We start from the raw sequence: 23364 nt of genomic DNA, 5'->3' as shown, positions 1-23364 counted from the left end.
TCCGTGACGCTATTACTAAAGATCTAGTACTAGTATTATTAAATCCTAAGAAGCTATTTAAGGTAAAAACGGACGCTTTAGACTACGCTATTAGAGGATAATTAGAATAATAAGATAAATAAGAAAAGCTATATTCTATAGCTTTCTTTTTAAAGAAGCTTGATAGACTACGTCTTAATTATCCAATCTATAACAAGGAACTACTTATAATTGTCAAAGCTTTTAAGGAATAGCGACTATACCTTAGTAGTACGATTAAACCGGTATAAGTATATATAGATTATAAGAATTTATGATACTTTACGATGACAAAGGAGCTTAACAAATGACAAATACGATAGGCAGAATTCCTTGTAGAATTTAACTTTAAGATCTGTTATAAGAAAGGCAAAGAGAACGTATAAGCAGACATCTTAAGCCAACAAACGGATCATATAGAAGGACGAACGGAAACAATACTACCATTATTTAAGGAACGAATAGATAGAACGCTACATTACGAAATATAGATACCTGTAGAAGATAATCTACTTGACTCGTTCCTAGAATATTACGTAATCTTTCGAGAAGAAAGAATTAACGAGATATAGTATTAAGTAGCACCCGGACTAATAATACCTAACGGAGTAGAAAAAAGAGATAGGAAACTCTAGTACCAAGGCAAAGTATATATTTACGATAGGGATTAATAGCTATAAATGATTTAAGAACTCTATAAGTTAAAACTCGGAGGATATAAAGGAGTTCCGAAGACTATCGTATAAGTCAGGAAACACTACGACTTTCTATAGGCAACGGCATAAGTTAAGGAAGTCATATAGAATTACGACATTTGTAATCGAAGCAAAACGGTATAATATAAGCTATATAGGCTACTTTAGCTACTGCTAATAGCTAATAAACTATAGAGTTTAGTTATAATAGACTTAATTATAAAGCTACTAGAATCTAAGGATATAGCTATAGGAGTAATCTATAATAGTATTCTCATTATAATAGATTACCTAACTAAATAGGTATACTTCTTTCCTTATGAGGAGTCCTGGATAGCAGAATGGTTAGTAAATATAATCTATTAGCAAGTTACATTAGTATATGCTTAGCCATAAGAATAGATCACTAATAGAGATACTATGTTCGTATTAAAGTTCTAGCAAGCGTTAATATAACGATTAGGCATTAATAGTAAGCTATTAATAGCATATTACCTATAGACTAACAGACAAATAGAGCGACTAAACCAAGTTATCGAGTAATATTTCCGTTCTTATATTAACTACTAGCAAGATGACTAGGTTATACTATTGCTAATAGTATAACTCGCTTATAATATAACACTAACGGAAATAACTAAAGTTATACCGTTCTTTACGAACTACGGATATAAAGCAGACCTTAGGCAAGGACTAAAGGTTATAATGCCGAGAGCAGTAGTTAAAGTAGAACAAATGTATATACTATATAAAAAGCTTAAAAAGGAACTCGAGTTTGTTAAGACTAGAATAAAGAAATACTATGACAAATATAGGCTTAAGGGACCTTACCTAGAGAGGGGAGACAAAGTCTACCTAATCGTACAAAACTTATAAACTAAACGACTAAGTATAAAGCTAGACTTTAAGAAGGTTAGACCCTTTATTATCAAAGAACGAATTTTGACATCTAACTACCGACTATCGTTACTATTATCCATATAACTATAGATAGATGTTTTTTATATTTCACTTCTTAAACTAGTACTAAAGAACGCTAAGGTTGCTATATATATTGAAGTAGAGAATAAAGAGGAAGAATAGGACATCAAAGAAATTCTAGATTTATATATTATTAATAAAGAACTATAGTATCTAGTTAAATAGCTTAATTTTAGACTAGAAGATAACTTATAGAAACCTATTAAGAACCTAAATTGCCCTAAGAAACTAAAGTAGTTTTACTAGTAGAATCCTAACCGGCTACAAGAACCAGCTCCAAAGCCTATTCCCTAATAGAAAAAGAAGGGAACCTACTAGAATTAGGACCGGGATCTAACCTAATCGACTCCTAATTAAGCACATCAAAAGTACCTAACGCCTAAGCCCAACCCGCAAGGGTCTACGTCTCTGATATCGGCGGAGGAGTATCTAGCTCTTCCTCTTCCTCTAGATAAGCTATGCCACGACGGAAAACTTTAGTACTACGATCGCGTAGGGATTGCTATAAACGACGTAATCGACTTAAATGGCTTAGCGTCTAAGCAAGTAATACCTTAGTCTTAGTAATCTCCCTCGAAACCTTCTCTTACTCTAACAAATTCAAAAGAACTAAGAGAGTTAGTAACCTAAGATTATAAAGGAAAATAATAAGGAACCTATAGGTATCTATAACGTTTAGACTACTATACTTCTTACCTATATAAATATAGTTTTAATACTTATTTAAACCCTCTATTATTATATAATACTTTTATAGCTTTATATTCTAATAACGCTTATAAGGTATAGCGACCTTATAACCCTCTTGCTTAATCTTAATTATAATAGTATATCGTTTATATTTAAGATTATAACGATTCCTAGGAATATAATTAGCTATAATGAAAGGAAGTTAATAGAAAAAGGACGTTACCTACTAGGAAAAGGGGGTATTAATAGTACTTAAAACAAGTCATAAGAAGCTTTCAGGTCGAAAGCCCTAAAGAGGGGGCATCGTATCACAAGCCAACTATATACCGCGACCTGGTAGGGTGTAGCAGGCTAAATGAGCCACTAATCAAGAAGGGCACGAAGCGAGGCTAACACGGGATCGCTAGGGAGCGCGGGTTACTACGGGCAAACAATTGCCAAAAAGGGAAAGATAGTAGAGGATAGCTAGCTACCGAAGGCGATCTAAGGACAGGATGGAAGGGGACTATAAGCGATCGACAGAAGTATATATATATATAAATAGTCACTTATTATAGTAGACTCTAGGAGTTTACTAGTGATAGTAACTTATAATCACAGTACTTATACTAAGTATCGTTAACTACTGTGAGAGATAACTCTAGTGTTATTGTGAACCCTTTGGCTTTACCGAATCCCTTAGACGACCTGCCTACTTGTCCTACTTAATCTACCTTTGTCTGAACCCTTTTAGAAGAAGTCTGAGTTTGGTTCGTCATATATAGGGAACATTTAGAGTTACTATTAGTAGTATTAGTACTATAATTACTTTATATTTAGTATTGACCTAGTTAAGTTTATAGCTAGGGCGGTTAGTCTTAATATTATATAAAGATAGCTATACTTTATCCCCTACCTTAAACCTCTTAGCTAGGTATTAAAAACAATTAGCGTTTTCTTACTAACGTTACTATATATATATAATAGCGGCCTAGGTCTATTCTATACCTTCTCTTAAGTAACGTAAGAAATAAGTAGCTCTTCCTTATAGGGTTAAGGTAAGAGTATCTAGTAGGTTAGTAAACTATATTAGGCTTATATTATAATTATAAAGAAGGTAGCTTATACTTGTCCTAGTTACCGTCTAGTTACAGTTATTAATTATAAGCTAGTATATAATAGATATTTAAGCTAGTTATATTAGGCAAAGGGAACTATAGTCTATAAGATAGTCTATACTTCCTAGTTTATATATTTTATACCTCTATCTATCTATAGATAATAGGCTATCGATAGTAACTATTCGATTCCGATAGTCTTATAGAGAGTAGTCTAAAACTAGCTAAGCTAATCTAAACCACGATTAGTAATAATTTGTATCGGAAATCCATAAAACCGCTACTATATATCCCAGAACTAGAGTACGTATACCTTAGCTCCTATTAAGGATATAGCTTTAAGCTAGATGTACTTTGATAGCCGGTCGGTGATTACTATAAGGTACTAGGGTAATTTCTCGTCTCGTATAGGGAGATCGACTATAAAATCGATAGAAATCTGTTTCTAGAAGTAGTCGGCGATAGGTAGGGGCTAAAGGAGTCCTTATCGTGATTAACGTAAAACCTTAGCCCTTTGACACGTATAATAGTTCCTTATAAACCTCTTCGTATCTAGGGATATAAAGTCCTAGTAATAGTCCCATTAAAGCATTTTAAATAATCTATTCTTCCTTAGGTAGCCCAATATAGGGAAGTTATAGATATATTAAAGAATAGTAGTTATAGGTAGCTCCTATATAAGAAGCCAAAGTCTGCCCTAGAACTAAAGGGTACCCTATATATTAAGGGAGTAGTCTATAATCTAGGTCTATACTATATTTGCTTCCTTCGGAAATTTTCAGGCCCTGTCCTAGATAGCCTAGAGCTAGTATATATAATATTCGTCCTTGACAACTCCTTTATCCTATAAGGCTGCTAGCTATTTGTCTGTAAAAATAGTACTCCTCTTTGGGAGGTAGGATGCTCTAGATAACGTCAAGGAATCTGTCGTATTTATCCGGATAGTAGGGAGAAGTTATACTATATGCTATACGTCTTTAGGAAAGTCTTGTTCGCGATAGGATAGAGCGTTAGGATAAGATACTTACAACCTAGATTAGTAACAGAGCTTAAAGTTAAAGAGGGAAAGTATCTTAGCCTATTAAGCTTACTACTTACTAATTAAACGAGGCTAGGAAAAGTATTCAAGGTTTTTATAATCGGTTAAGATCTAAAAGGGGGCTATAATACTATAAAGCTTAGCTAACTAGGCCTTTAGGCACAAGATAATTATAAGTAACTCCTTATTATAGATCATATAGTTCTATTTAGCTAGGGTTGGTTTTATAGAGTAATAGGCTATAGGGTATAGGACCCTATCTTCTCCTTATTAGGATAGGCACCTTCCTAGCGCTGTCCCGGAGTAATCTACCTCAAGTACCGTCTCTCGTTCGGGGTCCTATTATACGAGGATAGGTTCCAATATAAAGGCCGTCTTAAGGGCGTTAAAGGCCTTCTATTCCTTAGTCCCCTACTAGAATAGGGTATTCTTATAGGTTAACTACGTTAAGGGTTCTATTAGCCCAGAAAAGTTAGGGATAAAGTCTCGGTAAAAATTAGCAAACCTTAGGAAGCTTTATACTCCCCGAACCTTCCATAGTACCTCCTACTTATAGATAGTAGCTAGCTTTTCAGGGTCTAGATAGACCTAGACCCTTACCTCTATAATATAGCTAAGGTACTTAACTTCTTTTATAGTAAATATATACTTCTTAAGGTCTAATATAAGTTCTACTTTCTATAACCTTTAGAGTATATCCCTTACTTACCTTATATAATCTTTCCTATTACCTAAAGTATAAACTAAGATATCATTAAGGTATATTATCATAAAGTCCCTGAGCGTTAGGCTAAGAGTATTATTAATATATCATTAGAAGGTTATAGGTATACCTATAAGTCTAAAGGGATAGATAAGCTACTTAAAGAGGCCGAACCGGGTCCGGAATACTATTAAATATTCGTAGCCTTTCGCGATCCGAATATAGTAAAAGGCTACCTAGATATCTAACTTTGTAAACTACTTAGCTCCGACTAGGGAGTAAAGCATTTCCTTAATAAGTAAGAGGGGGTATCGATCTTGCTTCGTAATCTTATTTAGCGCTCGATAATTAATATAGAACCTCTAACCTCTGTCTGCTTTCTTTACTAAGAGGACAGGGGCAATAGCCGAAGAGGAGCTGGCTCGGATCTACCCCTTATTTAGCAAGTTAACGACTTACTTTCGGACTTCTAATAAATGATCCCGTGGCATGTTATAGAGAGGCCCCTAAGGGAGTTCAGGGATCTTTCTATCTAGGCTTTCCTTTAATTTGATATGATGATTGGTTATATTATAATATAGGGGAAGTCTGCTAGCTTTCTCCTTATCAAAGAGGTTAGCAAAGTCGCGAAGTTCGTCTAGTAAGGTAACCTCTAACTCTATATTAGGCCCTAGTTAGGTACCCCTATTCTCTATACCTTCTCCGTCAAATTAGTGTCTTGATTCTAGGATAATTATTATTTTCTAGATATTAGTAACTAGGAAGGTGTTAGAAGTCTTCTTCTTCTATACCTTCTAAACTATACCTATAAAGACCGTACCTATAATTTAGGAGATTCCTATCTGTCTTGACCGCGAAGAGATCTTATAGACAAGTAATCCTAGTTACGTCCCGATTTTAAGAATGCTTATATATATATCTAGTTTGACCTCCTAGTATTCTATCTATAGAAGACCTAGTATAACGTTATATATAAGTCCTAGGACTATGTAAAGCGTGGCCTAACTCTCCTAGCTATCGATATCTATTATAACACAAGCTATCTAAGTAATTTTCCGGTCCTATTATAGCCTAGTCATAGTCTTAAAGGTATATATAGTAGGTAAACTAATCTACTCGATTCTAAGCTTCTAGTACATTCTCTTGCTAATAATGCTATAGCTAGAATATCTACTATCTATTTAAGCGTTTATAAAGCTAGTAGAGTTAAGGAAGATTAGAATAAGAAAAGGAGGTCTATCTATTCTTTTGCTAATCTCTATAAACTTGTCTTCTAGGTAGTTATAGTCTTTAGGCCCCCTTATAAGACTTTGCTTAGGGGCTACTCTTTTCCCTATTTACTATCCTCTTCGTTAGATAGATCGTTATCTCTCTTCTAATCTTTAGCTTCTAAGGCATTAATATCGGTTCTTAGCTAGCTTTACTATATTAGCCTTAAAGTAAGGGCAAAGTAACATTTAATAATGAAGTAACTCTTCTACCTATACTAGATATACGCTCTAGCTACCTATTAGGCTATATATACTTCTAGATATACGCTCTAGCTACCTATTAGGCTATATATACTTCTAGACTAACCTATTTTACCTATAGAGCATTACCTCTATATTTTCCTACCCTATCCTTATTAGATCCCTTCCTCTATAGGTTAGTATATAACAAGTTAATCCTAGTTATTAGTATATCTCCTTTCGCGTCTTTCTCTCTCTATAATTCGGATGCCACCCACTATCCCTATATCCACTAATACTTATCACTAAGCCGAAGAGCCTCAAGATCTATAATAATCTTATAGTATTTCTTGACTACTATTATATAATTATCCTAGGGAATTCCTCGTCTAACTACTATATATTTAAGTTTCAGAGAGAGGCATTATTATAATTTGATTAGGTATAGCTCGTCGCCTAAAGGAGACTACCTACCTTTAATAGCTTAGCCTCGAACCGAATGATAAAGGTAGTAAACGGTTTGTCGTCTCTCTATTAAAGGAATTCTAGTTCTAATAGGGCTACTATCTTCTTATAGGGGTTAGAGAAGATGCTCTCGAGATATTAGAGGAACTAAGTCAGGTCATACCTAACTTTCGGGCCTACAGATTTATAGTAGGCCGTAACTCAGGTCTATACCTAGCGTATAAGGTTTCCCTAGATAAAGACCTATTGGTCATAATTAGAGCCGATGAAATCTCTATCAGCTATAAGGACGTATTCCATCGTACTCTTCTATACTACGAGGAGTTCCTTTTTACCGTCGAAAGGTTATCTAGTTAGGAGACGCTTCTGCTGCGGCTGGTAAGCTTCAAAGGGTACCCTAGCCGACTTAGGGGTCAGGACAGGTTAGGTTTAGGATACTCGGAGAGTGTCGATCGTCGTGTTCTACTATTCTACTACTACTTAAAGGGAGCAGACAAGCTCCTATAATTCCGCTAAGCCCGAGGGCCTATATGCCATTGAATCTATTATAACTATGTTGTCGATAACTCCCCTAGGGAGTTACTACCGGTAGGAAGGTAGTCGAAATATAATGTACTAGCCTTATAGCATCTATAGATAAGCGTATAATGTTTTATTTGACTACCTTAGGGAGGAAAAAGAGGAAAAATACAAGAGTCGTATAGAGGAGTGCCTTTTAACTAATATATGCGTATGTAGTCCGGGTAGGGCCCGGTTAGGCTCCGGGTCGGGCGCTAACCGGGCCCTGGCCGCGTGTCTACCGGACAAGTTACGAACGAGTAACGAACGCTCTACGGACCTGTAGGGCGTGCGGGAGTGGGGCGGGGTAGGTCTATTCCCGTGCCCGGGTAAAGCCCGGGCGTTGTCTAGCCCGGGTGCAGCCCGGGCCTATAATAGTAAGGCCCTATAAGAGCCTATTAGTAAGGTCCTATACCTTGTCCCATTTAGGGCTTAGTATAAGGTTGACTAATTATATAATAAGACCCCTTAGCTCCTTGATATCTAGGGTAGGATAAGCCTATAATAGGCCCCGCTTTAATTAGTTCAAAGCTATAGGCCTCCTTACTTAGTAGCTTAGCATTAGGCCTTAAATTGACATTACGTTTAGGGGTGCTAGGTAGTCTATACGGTGAAAATTTTAACGGGCGTATGAGGTATAGTCGGATTGCGGTCGGGTCCGGTTTATATGCCTGCGATGCCTATTGTATACCTGTAACGGCTCGCGCGTAGTTGAAAGTAGTGCCGTTAGATAGCGTTTTTCGAGAGCTTTCTAGCGATAGTAGTTTTGTATGTTTTAGTAAGGTATTCGCGAAGATATAAGAGAAGCTCTATAGGCCCTTGTTAGGATAGGTTAATTATTCTTTATTAAGTATTAGGTAGACTACTTAATAAATTTCATATAATTTATTTAGATGACATTTTAATTCTCTTACCTAATCGCGAAATATATATAAAATATATCTAAAAGGTCTTTAAACGACTATAGAATATATAATTATATTATAAACCTAGTAAATATTTATTTTGTAAAGACTGAATTAACTTCCTTAGATTTATAGTAAATTGGCAGGGAATTACGATAGACCTAGTATAAATCAAAATAGTAGAGAAATAGCTGGAACCTTAGACCTATTACGACATTTAGGTGTTTCTTAGATTTATTAATTTTTATCGGAAATTCATTCGCAATTTTTCGCAGATCGCCTACCCCCTGACAAGTTTACTAAAGGGGCCAGAAAAAGGAAGGAAACTAGGAAGAGTCTAATTTAACCTTAAAGAATAAAGAGCATTTCAAGAAATCAAAAACTACTTTAAATCGGCACCGATTTTCCGGCATTTCGATCCTAAAAAGCTAATAACTATCGAAATAGATACTTCTACGTTTATAATAGGGGCTATCTTATTATAGTAAGTAGAGGACTCTCGAAAATATCTTATTATATTTTAATCGGCTAAGTTCTTAAGATTAGCCCACTATTATAGCACCCTTAACAAGGAAATAATAGCGATTATAGAAGGCTTTAAGCACTAGTAATACTATTTAATGGGAAATCCCTATAAAATCACGGTCTATTCGAATTATAATAATTTATAGGGATTTATAAAATAAACCTAACTTAACGGTTACTAAGCTAGATAGTATATATATCTATTAGGTTTTAATTTTACCATTAAGTACTAGCTAGGGAAGCAAAATCCTATAGATAGCCCTTCAAGAAAACTAGATTATAAGGAGGATAATCCTCTTAGGAACTAAGAATGGTTACCTATAATCTAAAAGAAAATGGTAAACTACGAAAAGACGTAAGAAGCGTAGAGAGTTTTGTAATCTTTTTAATACTAGATTAGAATCTAGTCGTTAAAAGTCAATCTAAAAGGGTTATATAATATGGAATAAGTATACCTCGAAAGGAAGCCGATTATATTATAAAGACAGGCTAAAGAGGCGGTAAGACTAGAATCAGCTTCTACTATCTAGCCGTTATAAATACTTAGAGAGTGTATTTTAGAGCCCTAAAGATTAGACCCCTTAACTTAAAGAGTAAGGGAAGGCCTAGAAAAGGGTATAATGAAAAGCTAGCAAAGCACTGGCGAAGCCAAACTATAGTCCTTAGGACGCGGTAGCAAGCTACTCTATAAGAGAGTGCTTTATATTCCTATAGAAGAAACTATAAAGTAAGAAATCCTCTAGTTATATTATAATAATGCCAGAGCTAGGCACTTTGGCTCTAAAAGAACTAGTAAACTTATTTAAAGAAAGTTTAACTAGTAAGGCCTAGTAAGAGATATTAGGTATTAGTACCAAACCTGCTATGTTTGCTAAACGAATAAGCCGAGACGGCATTAAGGTTATAGAAGCTTAGAATCCCTACCGATCCCTGACTGACCCTGGTAGGAGATTAGTATAGATATAATTATAGGTTTTCCTATAGTAAACTTCTAAGTAGAAGAAAAGAATATAGTACTTGTAGTTATAGACTATTATATTAAGATAAACCGATTCTTTGCTATTGATTTAGATATTATAAGTCAGTGGCTTACTAAGCTAGTTCATGAAGAAATCGAACTTAAATATAGTATACTAAAGGGCTATATAAGTAATTATAGCTCTATATTTACTTTACAATTCTAGGTAGATCTCTACTACCTAAATTACATTAATAGAAGGCTTTCTATAGCATTTTACCCCTAAACCGATGACTAAACCGAATAGAGTAACTAAACACTTATATAATACCTCTATTATTTCATTATAGTAAACCCCATAATTTAGGCACAAATCCTCCTAGAAGTAAAGTTCGTATATGATAATACTATTAATATAACTACTAGGCTACCCCCTTTTTGAGTATTAATAGGCTACGACCTTACGATTTCATTACAAATTAAAGACGATTCGCTAAAAGGAAGGTACCACCCTAATATAGTAAAACAAATTAGAAAATTATAAGTACTATAAAAATAACTAAAAGTATATTAGAAGGAAGCTATCTAAGATTATAAAATTCATTACGACCGAAAGCATTAAAGAAAGGTATTTAGGAAAGGTAACTTCGTCCTACTCTCGACCTAGAATCTTAAGCTAAAAATGCCTAAAAAATTAACCCCTAAATTTATCGGCCCATTTCAAGTATATAACCTAGTCAGTTTACTAGTATATTAGCTAGCGTTACCTATATAATATATCTAGCTATATAATATCTTCCCTATTTCCCTACTCGAACCTTGGCACCTATATAGTCAAAGCAAGGCAGAACAAATACCGATACTAGAACTTAAGGACAATAAAGAATAGGAGGTTAAGGAAGTTTTGGTAGAGCAGGCTAACAGCAGGACCTGTTAGTTCCTAGTAAAGTAGAGAGAATAGCCCTCTGAATTTAACCAATAGGTAGATAAAGAAGATATCGCTAATATATAAGGTAAAGTATATAAGTTTAGGAAGCATGCTACGACTATAGAGCGCCTATAATATAGTATAGAAAAGTATAAGAAGAGGCTAGGAGGAGGGCGCCTATGGAAAATGCCTAGATATATGTCCTAAGGAAAAGTATACTAGGTAGGGCGACGCGTTATTATAGTAATATACCCTAAGACTACGATCGAAATACCGTAGAAAAGGCCTAGAGAAGGGCGCCCTAGGAGGGGCCCTAAGTTATATTATAGAGAACTATATTTTAAATCGACATTATACTAAAACTATAGTAAAGAAGGCCTTACTAGAGATACTAAAATTAATAAAAACAAAACATTTATATTATAGTATTATAAATTAGTAAAGCAAATCTATAATACTAATTTAAGGCTAAGAGGGTATTTACTTTATATAATTAAAGAAAAATGAAAATGAGATAAAGTTTTACTACCCTAAAAACCCTGTTAAACGCTACTATAGGAGATAAACTCTAAGTCTATTACATGTTTGCCTAAAACTTAGGCTGCCTTGTCCTTACTATCTAGGGCTCTTACTATAAGCGTGCCTAGTTTGGTGATAAACTTGTACTTAGCTATTTACTAAGCAATATAACCCTTGTTAATGGGCTCTAGATAGGGTAGTAACAAATGCTACTAGATTATAAGATCGTATAGTACCTATATTATATTAGTAAACAATTAGCCAGACCGAAATATAACTAAACGTACTATGCTAGTGTTAAACTTAGGCTATAGGTTAGTAGCTACAATTACCTACTTATAGTCGGTTACAAACTTGCTATATATAAGCTATTATTCCTATAAATATATTAGTATCTATACTAAATTATAAGTAAAAATAAATAGATACCTATAGAAGTAATCTTCTTATTACTATTATTAATAAGGCTTATATTAGACTAGTAATATTTCTTGACTACCTCGAAAGTAACGGCTATATCATTTATAAGTATAATAATATAGTAGTAATAGCACTTACTAAGTATAAGCAAGTCCTTAGAGTTAGCTACGTCTAGCTTTAAGGCTAAAATAACCTTATAAACAGACTAAATAATAATTATAAGGTTAACTATATTACTAGTTATAGTACTAGTAGCCTAAATAATTATTAATACCTAGGGAATCGCTCCTAAAATATATACTTACCAAGAGGCAGCTTGTCTAGTAGCCCTAACAGCACCAAAAACACTTAAACAAGCTAGTAGTAGGAAACGTATACTAAATGTTAAAGGGAACCTTATTATTTGCCTTAATATCTTTAATAACGCTATATAAACACTATATATATAGTAGCAAGTTAGCTACGCTAAGCTACTGAATCTCTATAGTATCATTATAGACACAAAAATAAAGATTTAAAATTTGAAAATTAAATTATAGGCGGCTAAAGAGTAAACGATATAAGGAAGATAAGATTAAAGATTAAAAGGAATTCAAGAGCAAAAGGCGGCCCTCTAAGAAAGTCAAATATTATTTCTATTGCCGTAGTAGAGACCTTCCTAACGCCACGGTAACTACTAGATATATTTATAATAAAGCGAATCTTTAGACGAGAACACTCGAATAATAACTATAATAATAGCGATATACGTACAAAAATAAAGGCGCCTAGTACCTACCTATTCTATATATAATCGCGAATAAAGTTATAATAACAAAGCGCTAAAATAATAGCGACCTATTACTACTAAATAGGCATCTAGAATAAAGCTATTCCGATAGAGCCTATAGGCCTATAGACAGGCCTACTAAGGGGGAAAGTAAGTTATTATAAATACAAGCCGACCTATGCCTATAGCCGGGCTATAGCAGCCAGAGGGCCTATGCTAGGGCCTATGCCTAGGCATTAATAGGTATAACCCTGCTATAATAGGCATAATCAGGGTATAGCTAGGAAAAGGGGATGGCCGATCTGTAGTATAAGATGTACCTATTAGCCTATAGATCCGAAAGGGAGGTTTTCCTCCCTAAGGATCAGTCTATATAACTACGATTAGGGAAAGATACAGATAGGGTAGCCTGCCGGCCCCTGAGCAATTGACTCCTTCTACCCCCGCGATTAGTACGAACCTGCTTAGAGAGGCCTTTATAATAGTGCTACCTCCCTTGGCAGCTAGCCTAGTGGCAGGCCGCCCTGATATAGCTATACCTATATTATACCTGTTATTAGTAGGGTTATACCTATTAGTGCTCTAGTATAGGCCCTCTAGCTACTATAGCCTAGTAGTAGGTATAGGTTAGCTTATATTTATAATATTAGGCTATAATGGTAGGAAGGCTTATATTAAGGCACTAATAGATATAACCCTATTAATAATTAATATGATTAAAGTATAACTAGGAAAAGAGATTAGCCGATTTATAGTATAAAATATATCTATTAGCCTATAGATCTAAAGGGGAGATCTTCCTCCCTAAGGATTTGTCTAGTCCTATAGTTCTATAGGGATATAAAAGTATAACCTGCTAGTCCTAGGATAATTAACTCTCCCTATCCCTACTACTAGTTTAAACCTATTTAAATAGACTATAGCAAATCTTTTTAGCTATCTTGTAGTGATTTCTAAGATTATATATTCTGCTACCTAAAGGCCTACTATAAAAGCAAGAAACTGACAGCTAATGAGATGGCAACTGCTGTCATCCAGGAGGTAATAAGTTGCGTTGAGCTGTTGGGAAACAACTCAAATGGAGTAAAGCCGCCCGATCTGACTCCATCGGTCTCTTCGGGAGCTTCGGCCGTGCTCGTAGAACTTGGCGATGCAGTAGTTGAGCTTGTGAATTGAACGAACGTCGGCCGTGGGGTATCTGACGTGACAGTACTAGTAGGCGAGGTGCTGGTCGAAGATATAGAGGTCGTTGGCTCCTCTGTCTTTGATTCCGCCCTTCTCCCTGTCCCTGTCTCTGTATCCGTTTCCGTCCTGGCAGTGGACCTCGTCAACGTTGTGGACGGAGGTTGAACCGTGGTGAATGTGAGTTGCGTGCGCTGCGTCGCAGCAAGCGTGGTGGTGAGGGTGGTGGTGTTAGGGGGTACCAAAGTCGGGCTCGAGCTCGAGCTCGACATCGTGGCGTCTGGGGATCTACCCGGGCAGAGAACCGCTGCTAGATTGCCCTCCAGTGCCTGTCCCAATAGCGATATCTTGGGCGCGTCGGCGTCGTCACACACGATTTGAAGAGCGTATTCCAACCTTCTCAGCCCCCTCAAGCACGACGAGGAGCAGGTGGCTCCCTCCACAAAGTCACTTATCGCACAGCCGGGAATCTCGGTGTCGTAGGCTAGGATGCAGCTAAGCGGGATAGTCGCCGAGGTGATAGGCTGAAACTGAGAAAGAGAGAGAGCAGAGGCCGTTGAGGCCATCATGACAGGAAACCAGGCCCATCTTGACGCCCACGACCTGCCGTGGATTGCCATATTGGATCGACGTCACGCCTCGTAGGCAGTGTGTGAACGAGGAGAGGAAGTTGGGCTTCGGCGGAAGATAGAGGTCTCCAACCATCAATCATTTCTTCCAACAGTCCCTGGCCAGTGACACACTCGGCTAGCTGATGGCTGCTCCGCCCTTAGTGTCCACGTTCAAGGAACCCGGAACGTCCGCGGCAAAATCTGGCCGGCCAGGGCGTCCTCGTTGCGCAGGTGGAGAGACCTTGCTCTCTGCGCGACCACCCGAAACGCAATCAGTGTCGGGGAACCGCTGTAGCGGGAGATCCGGTCCGTTGGGCAACACTGCCAAGCCCCCACGCGAGTGACAGTGCGGTCAATGCGGCTGATGGAATCTGCAGGGCGTGATCTCGGGTACGCGGCTCAGATGGTTTCCGGAGACGTGCTTTCTTGTGTCCCGGTGGTTTTGGTTATGTTATGCCCCGACGTGAGAGTTTGTCGCAATGGCTCAGCTGAGAAAGGTGCGCGCAAGATGACGGAACGACAGCCCAGCTGGCGTTCTATATCTCTTGGTCACGCAAAAGAAACGAGGCAGCCGGCCGCGGGAAGAATGACGAGCGGCGAAATGCGGTGCAACGTTCAACGTTGATTGTGGTGGTCAAACGAGGAGCGGCCGCTTGCGCCCGCAGATAATAACCACGCACAAACGGGCTCTGGGAGAATCGAAAGAAGCACAGAGCTTCGAGGGTTGTTGCGGAACCTCTGCGGAGAGAATGATTCAGCCGAGAGAGAGAGAAATAAGAAAAGAGAGGGCTGGGATAGCTGACCTTTGGGCATGAGCCACCCCCGGTTGGATATGTTAAGAAAGCACATCATTCATTGCGTTCTTGCCGCGATTCCGGGAGCTGAAGATACCAGCTTATCGCAACACTCGGCTGCTGCGCAGGCGCTCTAGTCCTCTCTTCCCAGCCAAAAAAAGTTGCTGTAGTCTATTGGAAGGTAAGGAAGACAACCCTGCTCGACTCGGAGCCAAGTCAAAATCGGCGATTCGAATGACGAGCGCTCATCGCACGTCTTCGCCCTGCATATCCCTCGTTTCAACGTCACTCGGGGCAGCATGGTATGGATGGTGAGGTGACACCGTTGTTTTCGCCCGCCGCGGCCTTGGGCAACGGAAGGCCAATGGGGTTGGGCGGCAGAAGCTGGTTCTTCGAAACGAAAACAAGGGCTTGCGTTTGAGAGAAGCCCCGGATGAGCCCCCGGCGCAGCAGCGATTGGTCGGGTCGGGTGCTGCCCCAAGACGGCAAGCACCCCACAGCAGGGTTCCTGCTGCTTGCAAGGGAGTCTGTTCGAATGTGGCCACACTTTGGAGACGTTCATCCAAACACCGAATTGTAGAAGTCAGGATCAGAAAGATGGCAGCCAGCATGATACGCCAAGTCCCTAAAAAAGGCTTAAAAAGACAGTTCTGAGCCATTCAGAATCATACGAGAGTTGGTCTTGAATAGGTCTGCAATCGAGAATCAATACCCTATCGCTGCAACTCGATCTGAGGAACGTCAAGCTACTGCAACAATTCGGGACGAATGCCGCGCGACATGCGGCTGATGTTCGAGCAGCATCTGTAAACTCCCTCCAAAATATACCTCTGATAACCAAAGTGATCGGTTGTGTGTGTGTGTGTGTGTATGCAGATAGTAAGCTGTGTTTGAGATGACCGAGCAAGATATATATATATAGTCGGGTAGAATTTGTAATCCGTACAGTAACATGGGACGAATACTTGCTACGCCTCCGGCTCCGGGCTTCGCATCACTCGAGTTCGAATTCTGCTAAAGACAGACAAACCGAGGGAGGGGGACAGCCTTCCCGGAGTGATAGCCTTGACCGCGCAACAGACGCGACGCAATATTATTACTACGTAGATTACAAACATGGTACAGTACAGTACACGCTCTTAACATGATGATAAAGAGAAATGGCTGTCCGCGGAGCGAATTTAGGACCTCTTCTGGCCCATCTCCTCCCCAGCAAATTCGTCCCACTCATCTCCGAAACTGGGGCCAACCTGCCTTCCCACCCATATTCCCACTGCCGTTGCCGCACTGGCAAGCAGGAACCAGCCCTCGAACCATCGGTCGATGAAGCCGGGCTCCAGCGCGCTCTCCAGCGCGTCCCCGACGGTCCGGCTCACGTCTTTGGGCAGGCTACTCCTCATCAGCAGCGCCGCGCTGATGACGTACGTTGCGGCCACCTGCCCGACCAGCAACGCTAGGTTCGCCTGCGCCTGGTAGAGCAGGCCCGGGGCCCACTTCGCAAAGATCCGGAGGGTCTGGAGGGCCGAGTTGGCGCTCGCCGCGAGGATGACGCCGGACAGCAGGAACGAGATCTGGCGTGCCCAGGCGATCTGGTCGAGCTTGGGGTCCCAATGCTTGGCGAGCAGGCCGAGGAAGCGGTTGATGGGGTCGGAAGAGGAGAAGGAAGCGGATGGGTAGTACATGCGTCGGAAGGTGGTGAGAGTCGTGGCGAGAATGCGGTAGACGCAGTAGCTGGCAAATACGTATCGCGGGACCGCCAGCAGGCGGCCGAGAGCGGTACCATCCCGGGAGTGCGCCGCCTGGCGGGATTTGAGCGCGGAGAGGGAGGCGGCCAGGTTCGCCTCCATCCTTTCGAGGCCGGATATCTCGAGCTGAAGCGCCTTGATCTCGGCAGCTTCGCCGCTGCCCGTCATTGCCTTGAGAGACCCAATGACCTTGCTCATCAGTCCCTTTCCCGAACCTGTCGCCACGCCATGCGGCGTCCCGTCGCCCATCCCTTCCGCGGCCAGCTGCGCTTTCCTCTGCAGCGACCTCAGCCGATGCCGCTTCGTCAGCAGCAACTCGCTCGTCGCGTCTAGCCCGGCCTGCTTCCGCGCAATGTCCGCGTCGGTGACTGGTCGTCTCCGGTACGTCCGGCTGTCCACAAACGTATGCCAGGGACTCGACACGCTGGCAAACCCGGATAGCAGCGCCATCAGGGAGATCCCGATCACCCCGATCCTCTCCAGACATGCCCTGGACAAGCCTCCCTTCCCGGTCCCGCCAAACGCCCGCGCCCCGAGCGGCCCGGTCTCGGCGGTCCGAAGGCCGGCCGCCCTCCCAATCGTCATCGCAGTGCTATCGAAGCGGGAACCCTCGCCGGTTCCCCGCGCGCTCGCCAGCCCGGCTGTCTTCCACCACTCCTCGTCCCCGCCCGGGGCGATCCCCCCGGCCGCAGAGCGGGGGACCGCCCTGCCGACGAGCCAGAACGCCGCCAGCCACGCGGCCACCACGCAGCCCAGCACGGCCCAGGACGCCCTCGAGACCAGCCTGCCCTTGGCGTCCCGCCCGAAGCGCCATCCCCTCGAGGCCAGCACGCTCTGAGCCTCCAGCACGGGCACGGCGCCGACCAGCATGCCGAGCAGCGCGGGGATGGTGACGCGCAGGGCGGCGGCCCGGGCGCGGGCGCCCAGCACGACGCCCTCGAGCTCGAGGATCTCGGCCAGGATGAGCTCGGCCAGGACGGCCGCCAGCGCCACGGTGGCGGCGAAGGCGGCGGCGGCCAGACGGCGGCGCGGCGAGCGGGCCGCCTGCTCGGCGTGGGCCTGGCGCAGGGAGGGCGGGGCCGACGCGGGCAGGAAGTGGTCTTGGCCGTCGTCGATTGAGATTCCTCCTCCGTCTGGTGGTTGTTTGGAGCCCTGGAAACCGGCCCGTTGGTATTGTTGTTGCTGCTGCTGCTGCTGCTGCAGGCGAGCGAGCGCCGGGAAGAGGCGCGTCAGGGCGAGGGAGAAGGCGAAGGCGAAGGTGAGGAACACGGGGGTGAGGGCAACGGTTGTCGAGAAGAGGCTATCGACTGTGGTCGGGGAGCAGGAATCGGGGCCGCAGGAGGCGGCAGCAGCTCCCGAATCATTATCTATAGTTGCGTGCCGCGTCATGATCTCGCTTTAATCGACCAACTTGCTATCGAGGGTATAGAGTTCGGTGCAGGGATGGCGCTTGGGAGACGGCGGCTGTGGCGACTGCAGCGCTCTGAGCTTTCGACGGAGAACGTGGGCATCATAAAATACAAGAGGATTCGAGAAAATCTGTTGAAGAGTTGACAGACCATAAATCTGTTTTATGTAGTCATGGTGGTTTTGATTAGTTGAAATGCAAGCTTCTCACAGGTATTCGATCCTCTGCGAGTGATGTTTCCGAACGTTGGAATTGGCCAGCGCTTCCAGGCCGGGGTCACAACTGAGTTGTTGTGCAGCGACCCTGGACGGGGAGCATGGACCATTAAGTTACCCGGAGAGGCCAACAACGGTCCCGCGGTTCCATGCAGGGCCAGGCAACCAGTGTTCGTGCTTCACTGAAATACCACTTTTCTACTTGTGTTGCCAGCCGCATAATTATTGGCTTTGTCGCCCGGTTTCATTTTTTTCCCTAGGTATTGACCTGCTCCTAGACCAGACTCCTATAATCACCGGTTGTTCTTCACCACCCGTGCCTTGCATACATTTATTTCTCAGGGTCAGGTATTTGCGGCTACCAGGAGCGGTGACCAAACCACAGCGTTTCTTAACCAACCCCCTCCCACCTCAACACCCTTCCATGTCTGCATACTAAGAGACTACTGCAGTAAGCAGGCCTGACTCGGAGCCGAGAGGGGTTCCTCCCAGTTCTTCTTGATGAGAAATACCACGGCATTTTTAAGTGTATAATGGCCAGCCTTAACTTGTTCTTGTCGATGCCCTGTTCCCTACTTCGAAATCCATAATTAGATCCATAGATCCCCCTCATTAGGTTCTCGCACCCTTCGACCCTACCGATCTCATAGCCACCCATACCTGACGCCTTCTTTCTTCCGCCCTTGAGTGCCTGCCACAGCGCCCACACCGCTGTGGATAGTCGAATTTGCAGCACATCCGACCGTGCCGTAGCACTGGTCGAGCTCGACGCCGAGGTGCGCCGGCTCGTCTACCAGAAGCTCGCCGAGACCCTCGATGAGGACGCCATGGTCGAGCCCGGCGAGACCACTATCGGGGGCCTCCTTAGCTGGTAGACTACCTTAGTTAGCTAGCTTGGGTTCACGAGCTCGTGGGTCATTTAGTGAATACCTGGGTAGCCATCGTTGGATGGGAGCACTCGCAAGTGCAGAGGGGGGAGGGAAGAAGGGACTCTCGAACCGTGTGACAGAGCAGGTGGGATAGAATAGCCATGAGAGAGTTCAAACACATCAGACCAGGAAGCACACAGAAAAATTAACCATTTACAAGTAACGGAGGCCAGACATTGCGAAAAAATCATGCTGTAATTAGATAGCTTGACATGTTGCCCGATGCCGTTGGAAACTTGGACCATCGCATGAGAACTCTCCCAGCCTGAATACCGCTAGTTCTTCGAGGCGATACTAGCACCGGTACCAGCACCAGCACCATCACCATCATAACGAACAAGACAACCCAAAACTCAGGCCGTCGAAGCCCACAGGTCCCGCATCTGGATCACGCCCGGGATGCTCGCCAGCAGCCCCACCGTCATCTCGCTCACCAGGCCCTTCTCGCTGCCCCAGTGGACCGTCAGGGGGGCCCAGGCGAGCTGGCGGGCCATCTTCTTGGCCCACTCGCTCTTCTCGTGCGGGGGGCGGGCGGCGAAGGCGGTCCCGTCGGCGCCGGCGGGCCCGAACCGCTCGGCCGCGAGCCGCCCGATCTCGATGCCGACGTAGGCGCCCCACAGGCGCGCGCTCCACCGGTACGCCTCGCCCTGCCGCGCCGGCGACCAGCCCATCACGCCGCGCGACGACAGGTACGCGCCGTTCTCGAGCGCCTGGAAGGCCACGCACAGGGCGAGGCGCAGGTACTCGATGGCCGTCTCGAGCCTGGACGGGGCCGACCCGTCCTGCTTCTCGGGTGTTGTTGTTGTTGACTTGGACAAGGTTCGGCGGACGAGGCCGCGGGCCCAGAAGTACATGCCCAGCAGCGCCCAGAGGCGCAGGATCATGCGGGCCTCGCTGAGGAGGGAGGAGAGGGCGGAGAGGCGTTTCGAGAGGAGCAGGGCCAGGGCGGCGACGGGGGGCACGGTGGCCTTGGTGTTGCCCGCGGCGGCGGGCGAGGAGAAGACGACGGTGGTGCCGCGCGGGAGGGAGGCCACCAGGGCGATCCACTCGCGCGCCGAGCGCCGCAGGGCCGACTGGGAGAGGGAGGACAGGACGGAGGCGCCGGTCTTGGACGTGTAGCAGAGCAGGAGCATCACCGTGTCGATGCCGGACGGCGTGGACAGGCACTTGTCGAGTCGGGTGAGGAAGGCGTCGACATTGGAGGGCAGGGCGGCCAGCAGGGCGCCGAGCGGGATCGACCGGCGCTTCGGAGTCTTGGAGGGCGGTGTCGAGGACGGGATGGGCTCGCCCGAGGGCAGGTCGGCGACGGGGGCCGCGGCTGGCGCATCGGGCGCATCGGGCTCGGGGGTGGGTATGGTAGCTGCTGCGTCGGCCATTGTGACGGATTGGTGAGGAGAGGAAACCGCACTGGGCGGTAAAGTCGTGCTGAGGATCGATGCGAGAGAAGATGAAGCGAAGCTCTTGCAGCTTATGGCCGCTAGTTGTCGCTGTCGTCGAGAGCTGCCGCCGGATTGGTGGAATTACAACGAGCGGGGGGTGCCACAGGGCGACGCTTGCCGCGAGTGTTGTGGCTCTCTTCTGGTGACGATCCTCTAGACCGCTGACTGTGCTTGGAGGAAGCAAAAAGGAAATCGTTCTATTATCGCCTGTGAGTAGAAATTCTGGAAATCAACACCCGGGACGTAACGGTTGGAAGTTAAAAAAAAGCCAAAACGGATGTTTTACCATATTCGCGCTCGTCGTATGAACGGCTACTTAGTAGCTTCCTGGTTCGCAGCCCAGCCGCTGGATCGCTGGATCACTGCTTCCGAAGGGCTGTTCCGGGCCCGCAATTGGGATGCCAAGAGCTCGGCTCCGCACTCTGCCTCGGTCCGCGGGGCTGCAAGGGACGGCAGTGAACGTTGTGGAGCCACGACCTCTCATGACATTGAGGGAAGGAAGCAGGTGGAATTAAAATTGGCAAGATTAAGGTCTGGCTCGGTCCCGTTCTGCACCAGACCATACAAGCACATACATAATCCGTACAAGCAGACCAGATCAATTCCATGTGGAAGCGACACGATTCTTGGCAGCTAAATGACAGCAAGGCTCAGGTGAAGCGGTTGATTGTTCGACCAACCGAAAAGTTCCCAAGGGCTCTCTGGCTATGATATTATCGACCATCGGCAATCTTGCTCGCAGGAAAGACAAATTGCACAGCAATAAAATACCGCTTCGAACAGTGGCGATGAACTTCCCATTGGATACGGACCAGTAACAAGCGATGCCCGTGAAGTTTGTACTGCGTTACTTAATCACGTGTGGGTTCTCGCGTCACTCAATTGTATTCTTGAAAACCTCGGGGAAGCCTGGGAGGCGGGCACCTCTTGGAACTAAGTCGCCTTGCTAATTACTTGTAAACACGAGATTCCTCCCCTCCGCGGGCTGCTCCGTTGGCAGCATCTTCAGCCAGCCATACCTCCGCCTTGATCCACACGCGAGGGGTGCTGTAGTCCTTGCCGTCGCTGCTCCCGAGCCCGACGACGGCCGGGTGCGTTACGACACTGGCAAACCAGCCGTCGCACCGATCGTCATCTTCGTACAGGCGATGGAGCGGGTGCGCCCTCATGTATTCGAACCCCTCTCGGAACGGCGTCTCCCGGAGATCGTGCAATGTTCGCACACGCAGCGTCGTCCGGCGCGACCACAACCTGTGGGACAGCTCCCCTGCATATTGCATTATCGACTCGAGGTCGTTGAAGCAGTGCGAGGCTGCCTCCCCGTCTGCGCGGCTGGCCGGCTTGATCAGATGCCTGGCTGGGCTGTTATAAAACACGCCAGCGAGCTCGCGGCAGGTTGCCTTCTGAAGCGCTCTGTAGCTGTCATGTGTGCCATTCCCTTGGTTCGCGCTGGGCGGTGGGGTTGCGAGGAGCCGTAGCGTCCTAGAGCGCAGCATGTGCGACTCGTTTTGGTCGACTTTGTATTCGTTATCAATATAATAGCAGATCGTTAGCATCTTTGAGGCCGACGAAACACCCTCCGGTTTCGACTGCAGCGCAATGTGTCCCACATACCTTGCTGGATCTGCTTAAAGATGCTCTGCAATAGAGTGGCCCCGTCGCCAAACACAAAGAACGGTTGGCTGATGACCCTGGAGTAGACATGATGTGCAAGCAGCCCCTGGATGCACATGGCAGGAGATTTCTTGTTCATGAGCGGGGATTCGAGATGCTCGATGGGGCTCGACACTCCGGAGTTGAGATGAACTACCTCGGCCAACAGCTGAATGAAGGTATTGTACTCCTCAGCCACCAGCTTTCTGATCTCGCGCATGTCCTCGATGGCATACTTCTTGGCCCAGCTCTTCAGGCGGCTATGCAGGTTCTCGAGGTCGGCACGAACAGTACCGTCGTCGCCCGCGGCCCACGAATCGCTCCCAATACCTTCGAAAACTAGTGCCTGAACCTGTCGGATCTGCTCTTCTTGGTTCTGCACGCTGCGGCTCATGGTGTCGCGCTCGAGTTCCATCTTCGCCATGGCGTGACGAAGCAGTTCCTTTTCGTTCCGCTCGGCACAGATCATATTCCGCATTTCATTGAGCTGGCCCCTCTCATTTCGGAGCTGGTTCTCGAGTTCTTGAATCTTACTCTGCAGCTCGGAGACCAGGGGCCCGTAGGCAGGCTCTTCTTCTTTCTCCAAATCGTCCAACTGAAAAGGCCATCGTAGCAACAAAAAAAGGGCTCTTAACTTTGCGGAACAAACTTTTCTTCGATGGTCCGC

General features: G+C 44.6%; 4 protein-coding genes across 4 annotated transcripts; all 4 read right to left on the bottom strand.

Annotated features, from left to right (window-relative positions):
• Nucleotides 1–13707: 13707 nt before the first annotated feature.
• On the bottom strand, nt 13708–14469 carry MYCTH_2118373 (uncharacterized protein; the record flags this gene model as incomplete). The annotated part of the gene is made up of 1 exon (XM_003663095.1): nt 13708–14469. The coding sequence occupies one exon, from the start codon at nt 14467–14469 to the stop codon at nt 13708–13710; it is 762 nt and encodes a 253-aa protein (XP_003663143.1).
• A 1882-nt stretch (nt 14470–16351) lies between these two features.
• Nucleotides 16352–18768, bottom strand: MYCTH_2304629 (uncharacterized protein). Its single transcript, XM_003663094.1, has one exon. It carries the CDS (start codon nt 18440–18442, stop codon nt 16490–16492), a length of 1953 nt encoding a protein of 650 aa, XP_003663142.1. The 5' UTR covers nt 18443–18768; the 3' UTR covers nt 16352–16489.
• A 755-nt stretch (nt 18769–19523) lies between these two features.
• MYCTH_2304628 (uncharacterized protein) lies at nt 19524–21378 on the bottom strand. The gene is made up of 2 exons (XM_003663093.1): nt 21331–21378; nt 19524–21251 (listed from the first exon to the last, which is right to left on the bottom strand). Exon 2 carries the CDS (start codon nt 20979–20981, stop codon nt 19959–19961), a length of 1023 nt encoding a protein of 340 aa, XP_003663141.1. The 5' UTR covers nt 20982–21251; nt 21331–21378; the 3' UTR covers nt 19524–19958.
• Nucleotides 21379–21994: 616 nt separating this feature from the next.
• Nucleotides 21995–23091, bottom strand: MYCTH_2062435 (uncharacterized protein; the record flags this gene model as incomplete). Its single annotated transcript, XM_003663092.1, has 2 exons — nt 21995–22560; nt 22635–23091. 2 exons carry the CDS (start codon nt 23089–23091, stop codon nt 21995–21997), a joined length of 1023 nt encoding a protein of 340 aa, XP_003663140.1.
• Nucleotides 23092–23364: the final 273 nt, after the last annotated feature.

This window comes from Thermothelomyces thermophilus, chromosome 3, assembly GCF_000226095.1.
Source record: "Thermothelomyces thermophilus ATCC 42464 chromosome 3, complete sequence".
Lineage (NCBI taxonomy): Eukaryota > Fungi > Ascomycota > Sordariomycetes > Sordariales > Chaetomiaceae > Thermothelomyces > Thermothelomyces thermophilus.
Note: the sequence above shows the minus strand (reverse complement) of the source record. Positions and strands in the feature narration are given on the sequence as shown.